Consider the following 21769-nt stretch of genomic DNA (forward strand, 5'->3'; position numbering starts at 1 on the left):
AAATGAGACTTATACAGTTGAACAAGTGCAGATAAATTAGACTGAAGAACAAAATAGAGGTAATAATTCAATTGGATTACTAGACATTTTAAATGAGCAAATAGGAGCTATATGAAAGAGAAAAACTCATACTTTGTACTATGGTATAATACACTCAAATAATATAAGTACAAGTGCAAAAATTCAAAAATGTTATATCACCGAATATAAAGTCAGGAGTTGCTCAATAAGAATTGTGAAAGATGCTGAAGATGACAAAGTTAACCCAGAGGGGGATGTTCTGGGTATATTGGAACATTTGCGGTTTCAAACAAACAACACTGCAAAACAATAAAGCTTATTATGGGATAAATAAAGTAAAAACACTCCAGCTCCAGCTTGTATAATTGATGACATCACGAGTTTGAAACTAACCTCTCTGGTTTTTGGCTTTGGGAGAGTGTAGCACATGTTGACAATAATTAGCTGAACTTTCCGAGGCCCTGGTAATAACATTTATTAGTTTTAAATGTAGGTGATGTTCCGCTTAAAAGCTACGATAAATGCCTGAGTCAAAGTCGTCCATTCTTTCCCCTTCCACCATTTATCATGCTGACAATATCTCTCTGGAACCAGGTACACCGTGTGAAACGTCAAACAGAGATAACACATGAGGTGTAACTGTGTAACTCCCAAAGTGAGAGAGGAACAAAAATAATCACCTCCCGAGGGGGGGTTTGGGAGAGGTTTCCAATCGATGGCCTTGATTGGACAACAAATACAGCCTGCTAATGAGCTCCAAGTTCCACTATCTGACATATACCATGCTGGCAAATGTTAAATAAGATGCTAGTCATGCATAACGATGAGTCAATGTTTAAATAGGCTTAGAGTGCTTTGGTCATTAGTGCGGGCATTTTAGATGTGTAGCACGTTAACAGTTAAATAGGGTAGGAACATGCAGCCGTCCATAAATTAATATATATTCCTATGGTGGTAAAAGCAGCAGCCTGCACTTGTCTGTTTGCCCGTAGAGGCCAGCTATCTGACTCACACTGAGAGTACTCCAAATACACAAAAAAGCACAAAAAAGTAACACAAGTTCCTAAAGAGTGGAGTTTCACCAAAACAGGTTTGAGTCTTCACCGGAGTGCTTGGGTGGCGGGTTTAGTGTCAACAGGTACATGTAGTGACACAGCTCAGGCTCTAAGACAAAACAGTAGATTCGCTCCGTTTCTATGGCAGTAACCAAAAACATACCCACACAACCTCGTACTGATTCATAATAATTGCTGTCTTTACATGCATGCTAGAACATACAGCAAAGCCACAGACAGATTGGCTGACTCCAGAGAAACTTCCTTGATGTTGACATTCAAACAGGCAAGGACACATTCAAACAATCTCCGAGCCCAGCCCAGACACTCACCGAGTGAGAGGATCCTCTCCTTCTCTTCTGTGACTATATTTCTTCTGTTTTTATTCTCTCCGTCTCCTTTCCTCGCTCAGGAGGAATCCTTTACTTCTGACAAGAGCAGCAGAGTCGGTTGTGCAGCTGGTGTGTGAGCCAGCGAGTGAACGCGCGTGTGTGTGTGTGTGTGTGTGTGTGTGTGTGTGTGTGTGTGTGTGTGTGTGTGTGTGTGTGTGTGTGTGTGTGTGTGTGTGTGTGTGTGTGTGTGTGTGTGTGTGTGTGTGTTTGTGGAGCGTGCAAGTCCAGAGTCCGGAGGTCAGAGGCAGTCGAACGCGATTTAATAGGATGTCGCGACTTCTCCGATCTATCCTTCTCTGCTTGCTGCCTCAGGAATGCACTTCTCCTGGGTGTCCTCTCCACAGCCAAGATCTGAGGGACTGCTATGGTTCTCTCCCTCTCTCTCCGTCTACACCCCTCCTCCTTCTCTCTGTCTCTCACCCACACAGAAACACACCCTCCCAGTCCCTCCTCTCTCTCCCCTCTCTTTCTGCTGTGCTGACACTTCAGGTACCTCCCCCTTTTCAGGTAGGTGAAAGCCTGTTTTGGGTTTCACTGTTCTCTCTCTGTATCAATGTCTCTCTTATTCTCTTTGTATTCTGCATTCCCATGACACACAGAGCAGATTGTAACTAATCTCAAAGAAAAGAGCAGAATCAACTCGGAACTCTGTGCATGCATCTATACCGGCTTTTATTGTAAGTGCGATCTATAACCTCAGGCATAAAGCATCCACCCTCCTGCCTCTGGTCACATGAACAGCTGATTACACAAATGAGTCTGTCAGGTGATTTTCTTCCTTTTCCTGGAATGAGGTCATTATCTGGCAGACCAGGTGCAGTTGGAGACTCAGCATGTGTGTGTGTCTGTGTTTGAGCAGGACTGTGCCCTGTGGGAAAATGTTGAGACTGATACAACCAATATCTGACCAACCCATTTCAGAGAGTAAAAAATGTAAAAAATGCATAATGACTACTCAACATTCACTCGTGTAACAATGCCACAGTCCTGAAGCTTCTATGTCCACTGCCCCCTCCCACGCCCAAACACAGAGCTAAGACATGCGTGACCAATCGGTCAGGCAGAATGTGTGGGAGAACCAGCATGAGCCGACTTCTGTTTTTTCTATTGACACCTCTCCTCACCCTATCACCTAATTTCCCTAAATTGTACATTTGAATTGTTATTGGCCTCTTTTATGTTTCTCCCTTACCATCCCCCCTCCCCCCCCCCCCCTGAACCTGAAACTGAAGACTGATAATAGACCTGATACTAGGCAGAAGTCTTAAATGTAAAACAAAACAAAAAAGTGAACTGTATCATCTCTAACGACCTAAAAGCACACAGTAAAGTATATGCCTGCTATCAGCTGTTCATGTAAATTACAGTGCATCTATCAGACATGCCCATTGACAAAAAGAAACCATGATCCAAACTATAGAAGGTAAAAAGTGTCAAAAGTCTTTGTTAACCTGGATATTTTTAGGCCAAAACTATTTTCAATATTTGAGGGTTACGAAATAATAACAAATTATATAAACAAATATTCATGAATGCCCTTATATAACCGTTTTTTTTTTTAGCAAAGTGACCAAAATGTTCTTAGAAGGACATTTTATGGCCAAATGTATTTGTCCTCTGTGGTGGACAACCTGCTCTAAGACAACTGTGTCTAATCTACCTCAAGAATATCCAATAGAGTAAACCAATACTGATATATCCATGATAAGCCAATATATCAGCCAGGTTGTTATTCTGACCCAAAAGTCAGACAAGTTTCTGGTAAATAAGTTCTGCAGCCATGCCTACATAATGCCTCAGAATGCTTGAACATCTAACTGTTACTTTACTTTGTTTGCTTTCTTATTTTCCTTGATTGAGCTAAGGTCATTTTATAACTATTATTGAAACAATGCATCACATAATAAATTAGACTGTGTTGTCAAAAAGGTCAAGGAAAAGTATTCAACATATTTTTTTAAACTGTCAGAAGTCACAATATATCATAGTGGCAGTTTAAAAAATGCACAACATGGCTCTACATTATTCAGCAGCAGCAGCAGGCCCTAGACAACACCTACTTTATCCTTGTGTTAACTTTGTGATTATCTGACGTCAGATTGTGTTCCGATCAGACTAATGAGGACATGCAGTCATAGTGCCTAATAACCAGTGTGCACATTGTATAAAGCAGATGTTCCAGAAATAGACGTCTTAGATTAATTGCATTAATTTGATGAATTAAATCATGCAAACAAAGTCCACTGTGAAGACTGCTCTAGCATAGCCAGGCTGAGTCACAGAGCCCTGTGCACTGCTTCACTCTTCTGCCTGTGAAGCAAAGCTTTTGGCACATCTAAGAGCTGTGTTGTCTGACAAATCACTTGAACCACACTGGTGTGGGGGGGGGGGGCTCCTGAGGCATTGCTGAAGTACTAAAGGCCAGTGTGAGAAAAGGCCTATAGGTGCCATAGAAGAGTGGCATTATAAAAGCAGCAGTGAAGTAAGAACACTTTATGGATACTGACAGTCTATTACCCTTCAGTGGTTGTTTGCTTGTCTATCATCAGACCAAAATCAAGTCAGTTGGATAGATGTTGTTGTAAGACATGACTCAGCAGTGGTTACAACAGGGCTGAAATCAGGGTGATGGGTGAGGGTTTTGTGTCATTTTGTAATGAAATGTGGATGATTATCAGTCCAGAGCATCCGAGGCTTCTCTGACACCTTCCAGGCATTCCTCAGGGCACCTCCCACTGCTGTGCCTCCCTCCTCCCACCCTCCCCTGTCAAACCCCACATATCATCGCTATTTTTCTGCGTGACTCAAACATTCTTGCAACCCCCTTTCCACCTCCTCCTCCTTCCCTCCTCCCTCTGCATTCAGCAAAGAAAGCTAAAGAAACAAAGACGAGGTCTTAAAAGCTTTAAGAAACCTGGGCATTAAGAAGAAATCCTCCCCAATTTTGTACTTTTTTTATCCTTGTTACACAAAGGCTGAAAATGCACTCAACTACCAACTCTAAATGGCTATTTAACTGCCTTCAATCATCACCAACCTCTAAGTTCATTCCTCGACAAGTGATAGTAGGTATAAATTTGCCAAAAGAGCGGCGAGCCAGCCATAACTCAGCTCAGACCAGACAGGAAGATGGCTCTCGGGCTGAGAAATAGACTGGTTGGGTCTGGCAGCAGTTCAATAGGTTCTGGGTAGGGGAGCAGAGTGAGGGGAATACATGCTGATAGTGTCTTTGTTGGCCATTATTTACCAAGAATGAATAGCATTATGTTCCTTCCATGGCTCACCCCTTCCAGTCTTCCAAGTTGAACCCCCCCCCCCATCTTCTCTCTCTATTTATTCAGGCTTTCACTAAAAACAGCCTTCAACAGGTGGACAACAGGTCAACATAAAGCCTGCACAGTGAGTGGAATGAGGGCGGCCTACTTTAGCTCTGATTTCAGAAGTTACACAATCCTGAACTTTTGTTGACATGGGTTTTCAAAGTCATGGCGGGCAACGCAAGGTATTGATGCTCTGTTTTTGCCAAACATGCCTATGTATAGCATTGCTGTCTCATTATGGTCAGGCCAATGCTGTTGCTTCGGCAGTATGGCCTTGTCTTGTGTATCATTATGACAAGCGAGATGGCTTTCCCCAGCAAAGGTAATTGCACTGTTGAGACATAAATATAGCACATCCCACACAACAGACAAAGACTTTTGTTTTCTTCCCAGACAACCTGGCTTAGAATGTGATTCATGTTTTGGAAGCAAATGCATGTCACTATATTATCTCCCTGCAAACAATAACAGCTGCTTTGAAAATGTATTTCCAAAGTGAACCTGAGAACAAAAAGATGAACAAAGTGAAAAGGACAGTGAGAGTGGGTAAATTGGGTCATTATGAACTCCTGGTAAACAAACTCTGCATTACTGCAAACACTGGAAAGAAAGGAAGACAAACAACAATATACCTGAGCCTTACTTTTCTTCTCTGAACCATTTTGGTTTGTATTAATGAAGCACATAAGAGGATTTCTGTTGGCTTTAAGCAGCTTCCAAGTTGTCGAGACTTTGGCCGCACTCCGGAGCAACTCTTTCTCTCCCTTTTTAATCAGAACCAGTCTAGACTGGCTCAGGACTACGTTTTCAAAAGGTGCTTCTACGACAAGCATTACACCGTGTTGCATTTTTGAGGGCCTATTTGAGAAGCTATTTTTATTAAGCAAAAACATAAAAACATAAAATCAAAAGCTGTAATAATTTCCTTCAATACTTTTAAGTGGTCATGTTGGAACTAGTTAAGAAGTGTATCATCTCTCATCCCCTCTAGCAAAGCCAGTCTGTTTTCATCCTACTTTTAGTCATTCTGTTTCTTGAGGTGTAACTGTACCATTAGGGTCAAACCGTGCTGTTCCCAATCAGTACATGGAGATAGGCTACAGCCAGCCTTATTGGTACTGGTGTGAAAGTTGTATCTTTAGAAAGGACCTCAAGTTTTCACTGTTGCACAAAGTTGGATGGTATGATGACAGAGGGGCATATTCATTTGTCTCCCTGTCTTTCAGATGGAAGAAGTGCAAGTGAGTCAGGACAAAAAAGAGAGTCAAAGTCCACAAGAGGCTCCTGCCAGTGACCCCAACCCCCAAACCCCTCTACAAGCCGCGAGTCCTGGCTAAGCTGAGGATTTCTCAGGAGAGACCCAACCCACAGGCCACAACTCTGGTCAAGGCTCGTCATGTGCACTGACAGAGCAAGGAAAACAAAGAGTGGGCGAGATGAGATATTGGCCTGTGTGGGGGTTGGTATCGCTGATTTAATGATGATCTCAGTAAAAAAACAAAAGCTGGTGGTAGGGGGGCACTGGATGCACAGGAAATGCAAGTTAGTGACAGGGGAGCTATCAGGTGGGAGCAGGTCAGGGGTCGGAGGTGAACAAAAGCTTTGTAAGCCCCACAGAGCGAGGGAGAGTCCCCCCTGGACGCCCTTACTGACGCCCAGTCTGTCTGTCTGCATGCCTTCCGCCTGTATTTTGTTTTTCTCCCAATGTTTTCGCAAATACGTTTGTCAAATCTTAATGCCTTTCAATTTGTCTTCCATATAGACTAATATTTCACCCTTGCTTTTCTTTCCATTAATTCAATACAATGTTGACAATCTTGAGCTTTTTCATTGAGTTTCCGGGGGAAAAGGCTATTCAAACACCTTGAGTAAAAACAGCATCTAAAAGCTTTCAGTGCACCGCGCCCTTTATCTCCCACCTTCAATGGCTCGACTGGATCAAAGGAAAGCTGTGTTATATAAAGACAGTGTTTTGTAGCCACTATTATGACCTATAGAAACACAGAACCACAAACGGAGAAATGTATGCATGCATTCACATTATGGATTCATTTCATCGTACCATTAACCATCACACATTTGAGTTCAAAGCAGAGGATAAATGCAACACCAATTTTCCAGAACTTCAAGTACAGACACTTGAAGAACCTGTTGAATTTTAACGAGGCCGGTGAGATTGCAATCGCCATCTTTATCGGGGTGGTAGAGAGTCTGAGTGTGTGGTGAAGTGGGCATGTGCATGACACTGAATTAATGACTTGCAGTATGTGTGTGTCGGTGGATATGCCAGATTAATAATCAGCGCTAAGACAAAGGCCATATGTGTGCGAGTCTGTGCATCTCGCCCACATATCTCCCACATACACCCCTTCACGTCTGCGTAAAACCCTATCAGCAGGAATGTTAGGATTGTCGGGTCAGCAGTGGTGACATCATGGCAGTCCGTCAGATGCAACAACGAGGGCTCATCGCCAGTTTCCTCCTGGTTGCATCAGCTGCGATACCAGTCTGTTGATCAGTCTGTGACACACACTCCAGCTCTGCTTCTGCTCACTTTATGAGCCTTCAAACATGCAATGCGGGCAAAGTTGGGATGTTTAAAGCATCATATTAATTAAAATGTATCATAAGTGACCTTTCAGCCATGCAGCCTTAAAATGTAAGTCTGCTTGGACAAAGTCACGTTAGGTCACCAATTGGTTTGTGTACTATGCATTTGGCATTTTGGCTATAGCCATATTGTTTGTTTTTTAAAGTGACAGCTTATTACAACCCAACACTGAACAAGACAGGTTTTAGCACCCAAAATGTACTTTGCGTTTTACTTTAATTAACAACAAAAAGGGTAGTGAAAGGGTCAAGTTTGAGACAGAAAAATGAAGACAAAACCATGGTAGCAACAAGTCAATGACAAGGTAGCCACGCCCAAAAGCATGCCCTGATTTATCATCTATATTACTTTGAATGGGAACATAATTTAACAAATAAACATCCACCATATTGAAAAATACTTGATTGAAACGATGACTGCATTAGGAAAATGTTTGCTGTGGTAATAAATCAACTGACAAGTATGGTCATTTTCTACACAATTGGACTAATGCATCAAGTATAGTTGCTAGCTGCCAGCTATTAGAAAGAAAGAAACTTTAAAAGGCACTTTGGCATTGGCATCACTTTTCAGACGAGGAGGTTGCCACCTGTCTGAAAAGTAAGATGATTTTTTTCATTTTTAAAATCCCTGATGCATGAACTCAGACAAGACACAGGCTAATGAGACTCCAGACTGTTTACCTGCCTGAGGTGGTCTGAGGTCAACAGCCAGACACAAATGGCTTTATTGACTTTAAAGAACCAAAGTATAGCCCGAGGGGAGGCTAACTAAAATAAGTATACAAAGGGATTACTTAAGTCCATGTGGCTGCATATTCTGTGGTTGCATAAGCAGCAAAAATGTAACCAACCCAACATGCATGACTACATTATTGTTTCTAAATATCTGTCTATTCTGCAACTGGCAACCTCTCCTTTCAAGCTTTTCTTGTCAATGTGAGGGGTCAAGTGTCATCTAAACAGACGATGGTGTGTGTTTGTCTTTGTGTACTGTATGTGCAAAGGATCCTTCAGGTCATCAGATAAAGTGCACCTGAGCGAGGGGCGGGGAGACTGTTTTCAGTGTTGCCAAGGTAACCTAATACAGACGCGACCACCTGGTTGGTGGAGCCCGACAAGGGGTGCAGAGAGGGCAACACTTCAGAACGGTAACCATGCCAGACAATCCTCACAAAGTGGCCCAAACACAACACATACTGTGTTTGTGCCACGAAGAGCAGAGCGAGGCAGTGAGCACACAGCTGTTGAATCTTTCATGGGACATAAAAAAAGGGACAAAGCCTACTGTGCAACTCTTATTACAGCAGAGAAAATACTTTGGTCCATCTTGGCTGAGTTATCTACACATGCTTTTAAGTCCTAATCCATCATGTTTGACGTTAAAAAAGCCATGCCAAGCCAAACATGGTTGTTTAATTACCATACCATAAAAATGTTATAGAATGTGTCCCGGAAACAAACAGTAACAAGTTATCGCGGTAAATGATCATAGTGGTGCTGAAAACAATTCCTGAATGATTCATCATCAGTGAACATGGAATGGACTTCACCCAGACCTTTCAAGTATCACTTGTCATCAACAATTCAAAACTAAATTCAAAAAAATGTATATTTGCAGATTACTCCAGCTAACAAATATTGGGTATTCCCAGAATCAATTAATCTTTTTAGAAATAATAACTTCTCAGTTTGTTTATTTATTTAATATTGTTTACATTACTTTTTATTCATCTTTTCCTTCTTATTTTTTTTCATTGTTATGCGGTTTAATTATTATTCCAGCCCTGGAAATTGCCTTGTAATATTTGTATTGGTGTATATGAGTGCATTTGTGTACTACACCTGAACATATGGTGCTTATGTATATTCTGTGTTTGTGTGAATGAAAAAAAAGTCCCTTGAAAATAAGTGTTCAGAATGTTTATATGCATATATTATTATTACAGTACATATATATAGTATTTTCCTTTTCAAAAAGATAGTCAAATGCTATTGACATGTGCAGAAAATGACCCTATATCTAGTTTTCATATATATGCATTTATTTATTTTTTCCCTAACCTCTATTTATTTTTTTCCCAGTTTTCTTTATTTCTTTGTACTCCTTAATTTCTATATGTTTTTGACGCAATAATGCCAATGTTATATTAGGATGATTCACGGGAGGGCCACTTCCCATAAGCTATGCTTCAGCCCTCCCGCTTCTACTAATTTTGTTTATCTTTGTGTGTATGAATTATATATTTTTTCTTTTTTGGATGAATTAGTAGAATAAATAATTTTTAAAAAATGTTTTAAAACATCAGTCAAACTTATAACATATGATCACGAGCTGAGCATGTATTTTCATTAACCATGGTGCGTAACACGACTTATAAATGCATTTGTCACATAAACATACACTGGCTTATATCTAATACAATAAATCATTGTTTAATGAAGGACTCGTAAGTTAACCTTGAAAAACTTTTGAAGTGATGAAAACAAGTTGAGCAAAGAGTTTCACTAGAAACAAAAGAAAAGTTTAAACTCACAAAAAACACTTAATTCTCAACAAACAAGGACATTTATCTCACTCACCTCCCGCAGTCTAATGGCCTCTGTGACTTTCTGCCTGATGAAAAAGGAGAAGGGAGAGGGGGACGAGCTACACAACACTGTGTGTGTCTGTGTGTGTCTGTGTGTGTCATGCTCCGGGCTACCTGATCCACCACCGCCTGTGGAAGAGACAGAGACAGAGTGACAGAGAGGGACCCGCTCAGAGCAATACAGAGGGGAGGGGGGGGTGCAGCTGCAGAAAAAAAAGAAGTGAAGTGCTGCCGCCATTCCCCATCTCCCGGGAAACCAACGCTCTTTCAAAGAAAATCAGCCAATGGAAAACACCGGCAATTGTGTTCAGACAAAAAGTCACATGACTGCCAAAACACCACTCCCTTTGCACGGAGTGAGAAGGGGAGAAAATAATAGAAGATGGTGTTGGGGGTGGGGGTGTTGGTGGGGGGAGTCTGATAAAGAGGGGGAGTGTACAGAGGCAAGGAGAAAAAGAAGAGAAGTTAAGCAGATAGTGGGAGAGAATTTGAGCTGGGTTCCAGAGGCAGGGCACAGGTCATCGTGCCTGACCCGTAACTATCTGCAGAAAAGGGAACAGACTGTTTCCTCCTCATCTTCCTCACAGCCCAGTTCTCACAGCCGCTTTGTGCCAAACAGGTTGCCTTCAGCCTATTTCTGCTCGCTAAGAGGAACAATGCTGAGCAGCACAGTGTGAAGCTAATGGTACAGCTCTATATCCAGCATGCACACTCAGACATTTCCTATATGCTTTCATAGAAGCATTTTTAAATTGCAATCTTGGCTTTTTCTAACTTCTCTTTATCTTAAGTAGATGTATTACTATTCAGGTGTACATGTTCTCAGATGATGGGAATACTTTTTAAAGTGAAAGCCTGACAGAAAGCATGTCAAGACGTGCATCTAATTTGGGAATCTAAGACTTCAAATCCCTTTGACCTAAGATTTTCATTGTCATAACTACACTGTAGCTATGTACGTGATACGTGTGACCGATAAAAGCCTTGAATGTTAAGTGTATCGTGATTTTACCCTGCTGGCATCTGCCAAAGTAGTAACCTAAATTGCAGCGAAGCCTTCCAGCATACTTCCCCAACAGAACAGTGAAACAATACAGTCTACCAATGTTAGGCAACAGGTTTATTATCAGACTGATATCACTCGTATCACTTTCTCAGAAATAAACTGAACACTTGAACACAATCATCTCCCTTGTAATACATCGCCTCTGCGCCACTAAATTGCCCTACTTCAGCGGTGGCAGGCAGATCTAATTCTCCGAAAGGCATTTACCAAGTGAAAGGAGGCCAAATGACCTCTCCACAGTGTGAATGTGACAGGAGAGCTGATGAGCAGAGAGAGAGAAGTGGACAGAGTCCAATGCAAAGACAGTTACAGCCATGACAATTCTGAGCCTCCAGCATTGATTTTTTTTTTGCTGGTAATTGAGAGGACTACCTGAGGATTAACCATCCTTTATCAGCTTGTCAATAGATAATAGGCACATTCTGGCTCGGGCTTACCACAGATTCAGGAATTATTGTGGTTTATAAAATAAGCATGCAATGTGTAGATAAGATCTAATCACATGACAATGAAAAGCATTCATCTTTACAACTTCAGGGAACAATAACTTACAGTCTGCAAACTGCTCTGCTTCATTTTATAAACCACACTTGCCAAACTGAAATGAAAATTCAAACCTGAGCCTGGGTGCTATAGTTTCACTTACGTTATGCAAAGTCAAGTCCAATATGTGATTAAATACTTGGTACTTAAAGGTCCACTATTATACTGTTTTCCCTCAATATATTATACATCTCAGATAAATAGGAAACATGTCTCTGAAGTGTTTGACTCGAAATACCACTCAGATCGTGCATTGTTGCATCCCATAATCCCCTCTGTTTCAGCCCTGTTCCAAAAGTGCTGATTCTCTGTCTGTTACTTTAGATGAAAATAAGGAGCCACTCCCCTCGCCCCTCTGAGAGATATTTGGTTAAAAAGAACACAATGGTGCTCTAGGAGGAGATTCAGGTGATAAGGTGGGGGTGGGGTTACCTTGGTTGATGATTGGCTAATGGTTATACAAGCCAAAAAATCGTTATGACATCATAAAGTGGCCAAAATCTGATCAGCTCATTTTCAGACAGGTTTTTATATAAATGGATCAGGACAAAAAGTGAGAAAATCTTTTTTCCTGAAACTTTCAGAATCTCTTTCCACAGAGGGGACACATGTTGATGTATAAAAGACATGAAAAAGTGGATTTTGCATAATAGGTGACCTCTAACTTGCAATTGATATATCGTTTTTCACTACTGTTCACATCAGAAAAGATAAAGACATCATTTATAACAGCCATTGCTTAGGATTTGAGGATCATACATTCAAAGGGCATATCTGGCTGCACCATATAAGAATCATACTCCTGTTTGATCTATAGTCGAGCTAAACTATCCTAATGTTTAAAACGTCCATACATTAGCATGAGGGGTGAGAATAGGGTGGTGCTGCAATGATTTAGTGTTTGTGAGATTGCGTGCGTGAATGTATTTCTCAGCTGGTAGACAAGCCTTTATGTTCTCTAGTGCTGAGCAGCTGGACAGATGAGTCACCATGAAGGGATCTCATAGTGCGGGGGGGACAAAGAGCTCAAGTAACTCAACACTACACAGTCAAAATGGTGTCACACTTTTCATTGTATTCCAGCATTATGACTAGAGGGAGTTTCACATTTAATATTAAAAAAAAAACACCAGAGGAAAATACTATAAAATGATTTTTATTGTAGCACTAAGCAAAATCATTTTCCAGAAAAATAAATGTCTGTTTGGATGTGAAATCCCCTGACTATCACCAGACTTAATTCCTAAGGCTTAGAGGTTTTCGTGTGAATTATCCATTGGATTAAAGGAAATTTTTTAAAGATTGCTAATACAGAAATACTGCAGAACAGCAACCTATCTCAGCCTCATGTTCAAACATAATCTACACCACAAAGCAATCTGACAAGGAAGACCCTAAACACTTGTGGAAAAGCATTATGGTTTCAAAAGATATACATAAAATATGAAGTATGATGACAATACATAAAGAGGCCACAACGACTATTAACAAAGTTGATCTTTCACTTGTGGTCAACCAGTAATATAGGAAAGATAAAGAAAAGGGAAGAAAACAGCATCAAACAAGGAAGTTGGAGTGAAGAGGTACAAACAACAGAGAAATGGAGGAAGTAACAAACAGACCAAAAATCCCCGGGGACAAACCAGAAAAGGAAGAGACGTATACCTATGCATCATCCTATAAAAACTACTACAAAGCGGCTAGACAGGTGAACAAATACCTGCTGAACCAATTGTTACATGTTTTAATGGTAATGCACATATGCAACATATCTTTTTTTACACTTTTCGTATAAGTGCATTCAGAATATGTTTGGTCAATAAATACTACTACACCCTTTAGGATGCTGTTTGGGGTGTTTTTGGGTACAGCGCTGTCTTTAGGTTATTCAGGTTTTTCTATGTAAACAACAAACAAATATATGTGAGAGAAGCTATAACAACAACTACATTTTGATTTGAACAACTCTGATTTAAGATTCTCATTTCTGGGGATCAATGAATCTACTTAGTCGGGGGGGACATTTTGATTAACCAATACTGAAATGAATGGCTAGTTGCAGCCTTACAATACAAATGACAACAAGAGATAGGTTAAGAAATTAAAATATATTTATGCTACCACATTTACTAAGTAGCCTAAGTAACATGACTACTTCACTGATATATAAATAAATGTGCTCAACTAGCAAATCGAGTTTTTTTCAAAAGCTGACCAAATCAACAATGATAAGGCAACACATGATGCAGTATTACTTTTAAAATGTTTGAAGTAATACTTCCCTCAACTGCCAACCATTTGAATGTGTGTAAAAATATGGGTGTATTAAAACGTCATTATATAAAAACCTCTACAATTCAAATTCAATGCAAAATGCAAATATGATTACTCAATGTGATAAATAGATGAGGATGATGGTGATGACGATGATGATAACAAGGTCTGTGATGTTGTTGTTGACATACTATTGTGATAACCTTTGCTATTTCCATAAAACGTAATTTAAACTTGACAATAGTGTTTTTAAAAGTGTACCTAATCTACAAAAGTGAGTTATTTACTACTTGACAGCTTAGCACTACTTCAACAAGCCTACATGAACATATTTTGGTGTTAAAGTCTGCTATTAACTATTCGACCACTTATTTACAATATAGTCTTTTAAATGACGTAGCCACGAAGCCAATTAAACATACTAACACAAAATGAAGTTTGAGGACTAACTTTTAACGTAACGTGTGTTTGCTCAACAATAGAGCCAGGGAGAAAAGTTATGTATCCAGTTTATCGCTAGCCTCCCCCCCCCCCCGCCCCCTGCAGGTGCAGCGCCACGGGCACACTTGCACACACTTGCACCCCTCCAAAAACATTGAAATATCACAATCATGTGGCAGAAAATAAAACAAAAGGTTTTAAACATCTTACAAGTGATTTAGTAGTCGATCTTGTCACGACGAACATCTGAGTGCCTCATCGTCCAGTCTGAGTCTGGTCCCCGTCGTCAAAAGTCCGCTAGTATCAAACCACACAGGAAATAGAAATAACACAGTTTCCGGTCAGTAGTTTCTAAATAAAAGCATGTCATGAAATATTTTTGTGAAAATGATTCGAGTGAAGTGACAAAAAAAAGTAATATGTCTATGGAGAAATGCTTATTATTTGTTTTCGATATTATGAAGTATATATACAAAATATCATTACAAAAATATAAAGGATTACAGTCTGGTAACAGCGTGCACTTCACCGGTGTCAAAACATAGTTCGAGAAATTACCACAAATACAAGGCACGTTGGCAGCAGTAGATTTCATTTTATTACAAATTATGAGTACATTAAGGCTCTTATATCAGCCTATCTGATTTGTCAGCAGTTAGATTACACTGATGGATGATCTATTACTAATAACACAAGATTACAACTTGAGGTCCAACCTTCTTGAAGGTCCCAGGCTAAATCTGATTTGATTTGCGATGTTCTGCATTTGACATAATTTATTTAAAGAGGCCATTGGCTCCATTAGTCTAAGAAAAAAACTGATGCAGGGAGTGTTCTCTTTAAATACAAGTTACAACATGTTACTGCATGTGTGTAGGCTATTACAAGGAGGAAGGGTTCGAAGCAGGAGGTGCTAATTGCATCTGTATCATGTTTTTTTTATATCGCATAGCACTGTAATAAGTTGTAACGAAGGTGATGGCCATAGATCTAGGCCTCCGTTACGGATTGTGTAGCTTCGTTGGTGGCGAAGTGTATGTAGTTTGTGCATCTGTCTGTGTTTTTAGTTTGTCTGTCTCTGTTTACAGGTTTTGTTTTGAAAAGTGTTCCCCTTTCCCATGTCTGTTACTGTTGATTGTGTGCACCTGGTGCCCTGTGTTGTCTTCCCCCCCCCCCCCCCCCTGTGTCTAATTGCTGATTAGTGTGTGTATTTAGGCTCTGTTGCCCTGTCTGTTTTGGGAGAGGGAGTGTGTGTGTGAGATCCTTGTGGCTGCAGGCTGTCTTCAGGGAGAAACAGCAGGATTGAGGCTGTGTGTGTCATGTGTTCATGAGTTAATAAATGCCCACACCGGGTTGTATTTTGGACGTTCTGCCTCTGTCTCCTTGCTTGGTCGGGCCGCTCAATTGTCAGCTTCACATAAGTAAATGCTGTTTCCTAAACAAATGAACAGAAAACCTCCATGTTTTAAGTTTGGCAAGGGCTTACTTAATTTACTGGAAACATTTTAATGATTGCTTTTTGATTCTTTAATACCCGTCTTGGCCAAAACACAATAAAACATTCTCACAAAATGATACAGCATTAAAAGTTGAAATCATATAATCATCCACTTATTTTAATCACGTTAAGAAATCCCGTCAGTAATATTTCACTGTGCCAAGCAATCCCTGAATCACTGAATCATGTTGATGGGGTGACTTTAGGCTTTGCCAACATAGGTAAAACCAAAATAAATGTTGTATTCATCCAACAATTTCAAATCACTAAATAAGTCTATCTCAGGAGAAAATAAAAAAAGGAATCACTCAACAGACAACTACACGACAGTTGTGTGTGCTTTGTTCTTCTGGGTTGGATTGTTAAATATTTAAACCGTCATCTTCTTCTCCTCAAATGTATAGATGCAATATGAGTTGGAAAGAAAACAGGATTCTCTCCGAGTCCCACAGCATTTCATTTCTTCCTCTTGAATAGTTACAGAACACATGATTTTGAAGCAGATTAGGCATAAAATGCAAATTTAGCTGCAGTTTATATCAATTTATCTTTGCAAAACATTTACTGAGAGCATTTTAGCTCATTAAATATTCTAATCTAATCTAATCTAATCTAATAGAGCCTCTCCATTTAAAGTGATTGTTTTTAAATCTATACATGTATTCAATTTGATGTTGGTTTTTAGTTCAAATGAATTACCTGATGTATCTTGAAAGTAATTGGCAACATCTGTAGCAGAATTCAGGCAGTTAAATACAATGGATCTACCTTAGCATATACATTTAGCACCACCTGTTATTAAGTTATATTCATCCCAACAAGAAGGAGTACATGTGATTAACTGTATGCATTATATCTTTTTTTACCATTCTGGACTGCAATGTCTGCATGTGGTTGGAAATGGCCACTGTAAAAAGAGTTATGGAGCCTAAATATCTTGCATTGAATGGAATGTTCCTTGTTGCAGCCTGTCTGAACTCATACTGTATTTCCAGTAACAAGACATGCAAGGAAAATTACCTGTCACAAATCAAAACAAAGCTCTATATGATTGAAAAGAAAATGACCCTTTCAGTCACAAAGTGAAGTGTTGAAGTGCGTTTCTGTCCTGTCTTTTCCCTGTAATTGATTCACACCTGTATGTTGTTGTTATATACAGTTGCAACACAAAAGAGCAGTAATATTTAATCTAAAATGATTATATGAATCTCTTGTCTCTGATGGCTTTGATAGTCTTTTGGGAAATGCAACTACAACTGGACATAATCACAATTTTAATTGAATCACATAAGCCAGATTTGTTTTAATGTTATTCACAGCATGTGTTGATACAGTTTTCTCCAATTCAGTCTTATAGAAATATATGTGTGTATTTATGACATGAGGGACTTATTTTGCTGCTCTACTATCCATTAATATTATAGCCTTATCCTCCTCCCCCTTTTTTTTTTACAATCATCTCTGGGAAAACGGTTGCAAAAAGCAAACTTGTGGAGTAGTGGCACTGTGGTTCTATCATTGTCTTTTTAATTAGATTTTTGGGAAAAAGAATACTGAAAATGTTTCATACATATCAGATTATGTACAAGGAATTATTATTTTGTTACATCAGATTGTTTTTTTTACTTCTAACAGCATTTACCATCAAAAAGCCAAAGAGGAAAAAAGGCCCATCTGGTTTGTCTCATCTGTTAATAACTGAGGAGTGGGAGAAAGCTTCTCACAGGCCAAGTGAGGGCCCAGATCCCGAACAGCTGTGAGAATCACCCCTTTCAGTAAAATTACAAGACTATTTAGAAAGAGGTGGACACTTTCCCACCATAGAGGCCCTTTCTTTTCACACTACTCCATCTGTGTCCTGAAATGTAACAGCACCAGTAAAATGAAAGCATGAGTGAGAACACCTGAGGGGCAAAGCCATGCCGCAAATTAGGGCATTCCTGCGAGCTTTCGAAGGTGTTACGGCCCGTCCACACTACAGCTTCAAAAAAAGCTTGCCGGCGGGCGTGTCTGAAGCTCGACCAACAACCAACATGAATCTCCCGCCCCTGACACACAAGCAGCGGTTTGATTGGCTAGAGCTTGTACTGGCATATGATTTGATTGGCTGACGCTTCCACCGAAAGCTTCAGAAGCTTCAAAAGTTGAACATTGCTCAACTTTTGCAGCCTGAAACGCCAGGAAATCTCCGCTCTGCTACCCACAAGTGATGGAAAGACATGCTAAGAGATAAGAAATGTGTCAACATGTTATATAAGAGCCTGTCATGGATGAGTGGAAATGCACACACCATACATTTCTGTGTGTGTCATGTGTGTATGTCTGTGTGTATATACTGTATATTGCCTTACACCTTGCAGTGCTTGAAGAACTAATACAATTATAGATATGGCTGCCTCTCCAGATCCTCAAGCACTGTACGTCTCAGGACAAATTCAGTCAGAGTGTCCTTCATGGTACAGAGGATGGGTAATTTCCCATAGCTTTAGGAAAACAAAAGGATATGCCACAGACAAAAAAAATGATCTCTTAATGGACTGGATTTGCTCCATTACATTTCTCTGTAGTCAATACATCATGTCTTGTATTGTAATTGTGCGGGGTTGCAAACGCTTATTCTATATCTATGGTGTACTGTAGATGCTTTATTAGATATGAACAACAAGTCAACAAAATTAAAGTTCTTGAGTTTCAAGGTTGTGGATTTGAAGAATTGTTTGGAGGTTTAAACAACGGAATGAGTTTTTGATTCACAGAAATGAAAGATAATTGCCCTCAAGTGGCAAAGTTAGACTGTTACAGAATATACAGAAACAAATAAATTGGGTTAAACACAAGATGGCATTTGAGTTCTATGTAAGTTGATTCAACCTGAGAAATGCAAATGTGCAGGATTAGTCCCATCCCCTTTCTTTTTCATCAGGCTCATATAAAGCAACCAGCATCGCGGAAGCACTAGATGGATCATCTCAGGGATCCAATTACACTGTTAGTTTGTGATGTGTATTGCTCAATTACTTATGTTAGAGGACTGTGATATTGGCCACTACAAACATTTATTGGGAATGCTTTCAAGGTCTTATAGATCTTAAGCTTAAAAAAGAGACAGAGAACATCACATGGCAAAAATACAGTTCATTCAAAGCATGTTGAGCATGTGAGTGAGCAAATAAGGGGAATGACCCTTAATGGCCTCCCTGCATTTGACTGATCAACGATCACTGGCCAGGCAGCCAAACATCTGCCCACTCTGGTGTCAGTGTGGGTGTGGGCTCCCTCTGCAGGGCTGGTGTGTGTGGTGCTGCTGATATTTCTGCAGAGCTGCCCTGGCTGTGTGAGGACGAGTTATCGCTGGTCTGTCCGAGAGTTTGGACATCTGAGGAGTTTGAAGAAGCTTTCGGCCAGAATGTATACTGGATATGTCCATCTCTCCACTGAAAAACACAAACGTTTTATTTTTATCATCACCCATTTCTGCTTTATATTTTGTTACTGTAATTTGCATTTACACATGTATATGTTTGTTTTTTTAATGCTATTTTATTTCTATTTCAGAAATATTTTGGATTGTTTATTTTCTAGTGTTTTAATTTATCTTATGTACATTGCCTTGTCTTTGTATGCTGCTGCAACGCAAACATTTCCCAATTTGGGATTAATAAAGTACTAATCTATCCATCTATCTATCTTTTAATAAAGTTTAAAGTCAAAATGTTAGAGATTGTATTTAAACTCCAGTTTAATGCTCACTTAAATTGCAATTTTTTCCAAAAACGTGTGCTACCATAACCTTTCAAATGCCATACCATGAATCCAAGAGCCCATTACCCAGGGCACTTGCTAAAGGTGGGTGGGGTTTGTGTGCAGGCAGGGGCAACAGAGGGACATCGGCCATCTGCTGCTGGACCCTCTGAGATGACAAGTCCGTGTCTCCTGTGGCTCCACCTGACCCAGAGAAGCCCCCTACTCTTTTCAAATCAGATAAATGTTCTGAGGTGGTATGGCTGAGTCGAAGCCTTCGCGCGCGGACCCCTGATGGCTTTTGCTGTATACCAGTGGTTGGTGTGACACTGAGAGGGGGGGAAGGGTACAGCGTGGGGTCTGGGGACAGGGACATTTGAGCAACCTCCGGGGATAAAGCTTCTCTATGATGCAGGTCTGAAAAACAAAACATTACAGAAGGTTTAGTAGCTGCCATTACTCTTGGTAACCTACTGGTATGTCATTTGTTATGGTTTTAATCCAGATGTTATCGTGGATAAAAGATGATCATGTATATTCATTAAGTGAGTACCCACCTGGAGAAAGAGACTGGAAAGAGGAATCTGGTGAGGCAGCATCTCTGCTGTCACCATGCTTCTCTGCTCCATGTTCTTCATCACTACTGTCATTCGTTACACAGCCAAAGCCTTCTTCTTCATCATCATTGTACCCCTCCTCTTCGTCACTATGCATTATAGCCAGGACCTGGGGCAATCTTCCTGTCTCTATGGATTGGAGACGCCTGAGAAATTGTAGAAAGATGTTTAGTTTCATCCCCTTAAGTCATGGGATTGCAGGTTGTGAGCTAATGTGAGGAACAAACTAAACATTTTGCATCATTAATCAGGTATTCATTAGCTTTTTCACCCTGACTTTCTTTCAAAAAGTCCTCATGGGTTGGAAATGAAACATATGCTAATGGTGATCCATGTGTCTGTAATACATTTTCTGTAACCAGACATTCAAATGTACTTTTATAATCATTTAGTATATGTCCAGCCCTTAAAGAAAGTACGTGATGTGTGTAGAGTGTTCGTACTTGCTGTGCTGCTCCCTCCAAGATCTAAGCTCAGCAAACACATCGACGCGTTCTCTAACATCTGACTCCTCAAGGTCGTACGAGTGTTCTGGTACATGGATGGGTAGGTCACGGGGGGTGAAAGTAGACCTGCTGGGGGCCGTCTTTAAGGCCAAAGAGAGGGACGATGAGCATGAGGGCCAATAGAGAGGAATTAAGGACACATAACAGAATAAAAGCCTTCATTAATTATAGCTAGTAACTGCCAGACAGAGAGGGAGAATACAGTGAGAAGAGTGTGACAGCGTGTATACTTTATACCAGTATGATAGATAACATGTGGTTGGCAGGGAAAGCCCCATATGTCAAGCTGCTCTGCCACTATTGCACCCTTCACACATGTCCAACCATTTGTGTCCTCCCACCACCGGGCCTCTCAGGTTTCTGTCCTCCTGTTAATAATTAGCTCCTTCTGGATATACTGACATGACATTATAGAGACGAGCTGATGGTGTCAGGTGGCTATAATGGCCTCTACACACACACTATAAATGCTTGACTGTACAGGAAACTGTAAAAAGGTATACATTGGTGTAGATTTATTAGAGATCTGATAAACTAAAATACATTTAGAAAATATCTAAATGACGCGCCACAGTGATACAAAGTTAATGAATACATGTAAAACAACATCTGTCCCTTTCCCTCTTTTCCTTTTTTTTCTCTCGCAATTATTACTCAATCCTCCATATTTTCTCTCCCACTTTTTCCCTTTCTTTATTCACCTCTTCACCCTCAGATTGACCCCCACCCAACCTTCATATCACGAGCTTTCACAGGGTAAATATAAATTGGGAAAGGACAGGTAGAGATGTTTCAGAAGAGATCTATATTTCTAGGAACAAGATGTTATCGAAGTGATTTAGTCGTTCCTCTTTCCAACCAACCCCACTTACCTTCAATTTTTCTCGCCTCGATCGTATGGCCTGGACTGGGTTTCCACAGAACAGAATCTTGCCAGCTCCTTCAGAAAGCAGCAGATTAGAGAAGTAATTCAGTAAATCAAACAGTTTTCTAACACAAAAACAGTCCTCTTGGTGGCAGTGTTGAGTAAAGATTACAAAGTTTGGGCAGAAGCCAAAAGAAAAGAAATATAAAAATGATGATACATCGGAGCT

General features: G+C 40.2%; 2 protein-coding genes across 5 annotated transcripts in view; both read right to left on the bottom strand.

Moving 5' to 3' along the window:
• Positions 1–14652, bottom strand: part of rassf7a (Ras association domain family member 7a) — a 34439-nt gene extending 19787 nt beyond the window's left edge. For 2 of the 4 annotated variants that reach the window (XM_079680842.1, XM_079680839.1), the window contains exons 1-2: positions 14524–14644; positions 9982–10118 (exon numbers count right to left, since the gene is read on the bottom strand). The gene's annotated coding sequence lies outside the window, so the exon portion shown is untranslated. Of the gene's footprint in view, positions 1–1408; positions 1858–9981; positions 10119–14523 lie in introns of those variants that run through there. The other 2 variants (XM_079680841.1, XM_079680840.1) reach the window with 2 other exon arrangements.
• Positions 14653–18848: 4196 nt separating this feature from the next.
• Positions 18849–21769, bottom strand: part of lrrc56 (leucine rich repeat containing 56) — a 9485-nt gene continuing 6564 nt past the window's right edge. Inside the window, 5 exon segments of the mRNA XM_079680444.1 lie at positions 18849–19245; positions 19618–19969; positions 20110–20315; positions 20613–20755; positions 21548–21665. Coding sequence (XP_079536570.1) covers positions 19068–19245; positions 19618–19969; positions 20110–20315; positions 20613–20755; positions 21548–21665 — 997 coding nt within the window. The 3' untranslated portion in view covers positions 18849–19067.

The sequence above is a fragment of the Notothenia rossii genome (assembly GCF_949606895.1).
Source record: "Notothenia rossii genome assembly, chromosome: 5".
NCBI classification, from domain to species: Eukaryota; Metazoa; Chordata; class Actinopteri; order Perciformes; family Nototheniidae; genus Notothenia; species Notothenia rossii.